General features: G+C 52.1%; 1 protein-coding gene across 1 annotated transcript in view; it reads left to right on the top strand.

Moving 5' to 3' along the window:
* PRPF19 (pre-mRNA processing factor 19) overlaps nt 1-2575 on the top strand; it is a 15075-nt gene that overhangs the window by 8214 nt on the left and 4286 nt on the right. The window contains exons 14-16 of the mRNA XM_024748527.1: nt 165-335; nt 482-587; nt 2509-2571. Coding sequence (XP_024604295.1) covers nt 165-335; nt 482-587; nt 2509-2571 — 340 coding nt within the window. The remainder of the gene's footprint in view (nt 1-164; nt 336-481; nt 588-2508; nt 2572-2575) is intronic.

The following is a 2575-nucleotide window of genomic DNA, read 5'->3' on the forward strand; positions in this document are numbered from 1 at the left end:
TAGGTGTGGTCGGGGGGCCCCAGGCTGGGCACCACCCCTGCTATTCCTGCTGGTTGTCCTCCCTGAAGGATGGAAGAGGACATCTCAGAAGTAGGACTTCGATGAGCTCCATTTTCTCCCCCTGACCAGTGGGTGACATTGTACTCCCTGCCCCCCAACTGTAGGAGCGCACCAACGTGGCCAACTTCCCTGGCCACTCGGGCCCCATCACCAGCATCGCCTTCTCCGAGAACGGCTACTACCTGGCTACGGCGGCTGATGACTCCTCTGTCAAGCTCTGGGATCTGCGCAAACTTAAGAACTTTAAGACGTTGCAGCTGGATAACAACTTTGAGGTGCGCCCCCTCCCTCCCCCCAGCTCTCTTGGTCGCCTCTCCTCCTCATTTGTTGGTTATTCACTGAATTACTCTAAACTGCCTCTGTTTATCCCCAGTTGCTCATAGTTGCTGCTCTCATGTGACCTCTCTCCTGATTCTGGCAGGTAAAGTCACTGATCTTTGACCAGAGCGGAACTTACCTGGCCCTTGGGGGCACGGATGTCCAGATCTACATCTGCAAACAGTGGACGGAGATTCTTCACTTTACAGGTAGAGGCTGGCCCTGGGATGCTGAGGTCTCTGGGTGCCCTGGCCCAGAGGAAAGTGGGAAGATCTCACTGTGTTAGGAATTTCTAGGGGTAGGCTTGCATTTGCCAAGGCCGCTTTTAATCGCTATCGGAGGCAATAGAGTTTAATGGCTAAGACAGTGAACTCAAAGAGTCAGACTGCTTGGCTTTAAATGCTGGCTCTACCACTTGAATCTGTGTGACACTGGGTAAGTTACTTAACCTCTCTTGAGAATGATAATAGTACAGCTGATCCTTCACAGATTCAGCCAACTGTGGGTCGAAAATAGAGCAAAACTCGAATTGGCCACACCCTGGCAACTGTTAACAGAACATTTATCTTATATTTACAGCTATTTACATAGAATTTGTGTTGTGTTGGGAATTAGAAATTATTTAGAGATGATTTAAAGTATGTAGGAGAATGTGTGTAGGTTATATGCAAATACTACACCAATTTATATAAAGGGCTTGAGCGTCTGAGGATTTTGGTGTCTGCAGGAGTTCCTGGAACCAGCACCCCTCAGATACCAAGGGAGGACTATACACACCCAGTGGGGTTGTTGTGAGGTTTAGCTGAGTTTATATATACATACATGTATTTAGATGAGTTTGTATAAATATATAAACATATAAAATACGAATGTACATAACGTATAAACGTATAAATACAGAATAGCAATACACATAAATGTATGTGTTTAGAACAGTGTCTGGCACGTAGGAACGATGTGCTACTGTATCATTCAATACTGTGTCTTAGTCCACGGTGGATTAGAGCAATAAATAAGGCAGACCCAGTGTTTGCACTAACGGAATTTCTGGTCAGCTTGGGAAGGCAGATGTAGAGTGACTTCACCAGTGATGACTCAGGTGTGGTGCTGAGTACTAGCGAAGACGGGCATGAAATGCTGAGACAGCGGGTAGCAGGGCTGGCAGCCTCACCGTCGTGTGGCCCCGGGTGTGTGGCTGGCCCTTCTGGAGCTGTAGCTTCTCCATCTTTCAGTGGCGTTTTGACACTGCGGATTGTGCCAGCTGGCGCTGTGGAGGCGCCTGCGCGGTGACAGGGTGCCTCTTGCACCCTCAGGAGCTGAGTGAACGGCAGCTGCTGTTGTCTTTGTTCATGAAGTTCTTGTCCTCATTAGCAGGTTGTGGGCAGGGCACAAGCACCTTCTCCCACCCCAGATTCTACTCGGTGTGTGTGTCCCAGAGGTGGCCAGGCCTGACTGTGTGGCCCACGAGTTTTAACCTTCACTGGGCCCTGGTGCTTTGGTTTGGAGCAGAGTTAGGTGGAGTGGAGGGCTGGAAGCACAGGGTGGCTTTGTAGTGGGGAGCTGGTGGGCCGGCTGTGATCCTAGGAATTTGCACTGATGCCCATGAACTGCCCGAGCCCACCGAGGAGGGTTGCCCAGCCTCTTCTGCCTCTGCCCCAGCCCTGCCCTGCGCCAGGGGCCCAAGTTTCCTGAAGTTAACCCCATGAGCTAGAACCAGCTGATAGAATATTCCAGTTACACACAGGGAGTCAGAACTAAATACATACCCACCAGCCTAGCTCCCAGTCAGTTCTCGGACTTGAACCGAGCCGCGCAGAGCCGAATTGTAGCTGCTCCTAAAGCTTAGGTGGGGGAGACTGGCGTTCCACTCGGCCCAGCCACAAAAACCTGAGTGCCTGCCGTGGGCCAGCACCGAGTGAGGCCCTGGAGCTCAGTGCCGTGCGGGTCAGACTAGAGACCTGGCCTCGGGGATTGACAGGCCACGGGGAGGTCCATACGGGCAGAGGCCCGCAGGATGAGGAACACTGACGGGGGAGGACTGGATGGGTTGGGAGCGAATCATCAGGGGTCAGTGCTGAGACCCCGAGGAAGAAAAGCCTCCTCACCGTTGTCTCTTGTCTCTCCCCACAGAGCATAGCGGCCTGACCACGGGGGTGGCCTTTGGGCACCACGCCAAGTTCATTGCTTCAACATGCAT

Source organism: Neophocaena asiaeorientalis, unplaced genomic scaffold (genome assembly GCF_003031525.2).
Source record: "Neophocaena asiaeorientalis asiaeorientalis breed wild unplaced genomic scaffold, Neophocaena_asiaeorientalis_V1.1 scaffold43, whole genome shotgun sequence".
NCBI lineage: Eukaryota > Metazoa > Chordata > Mammalia > Artiodactyla > Phocoenidae > Neophocaena > Neophocaena asiaeorientalis.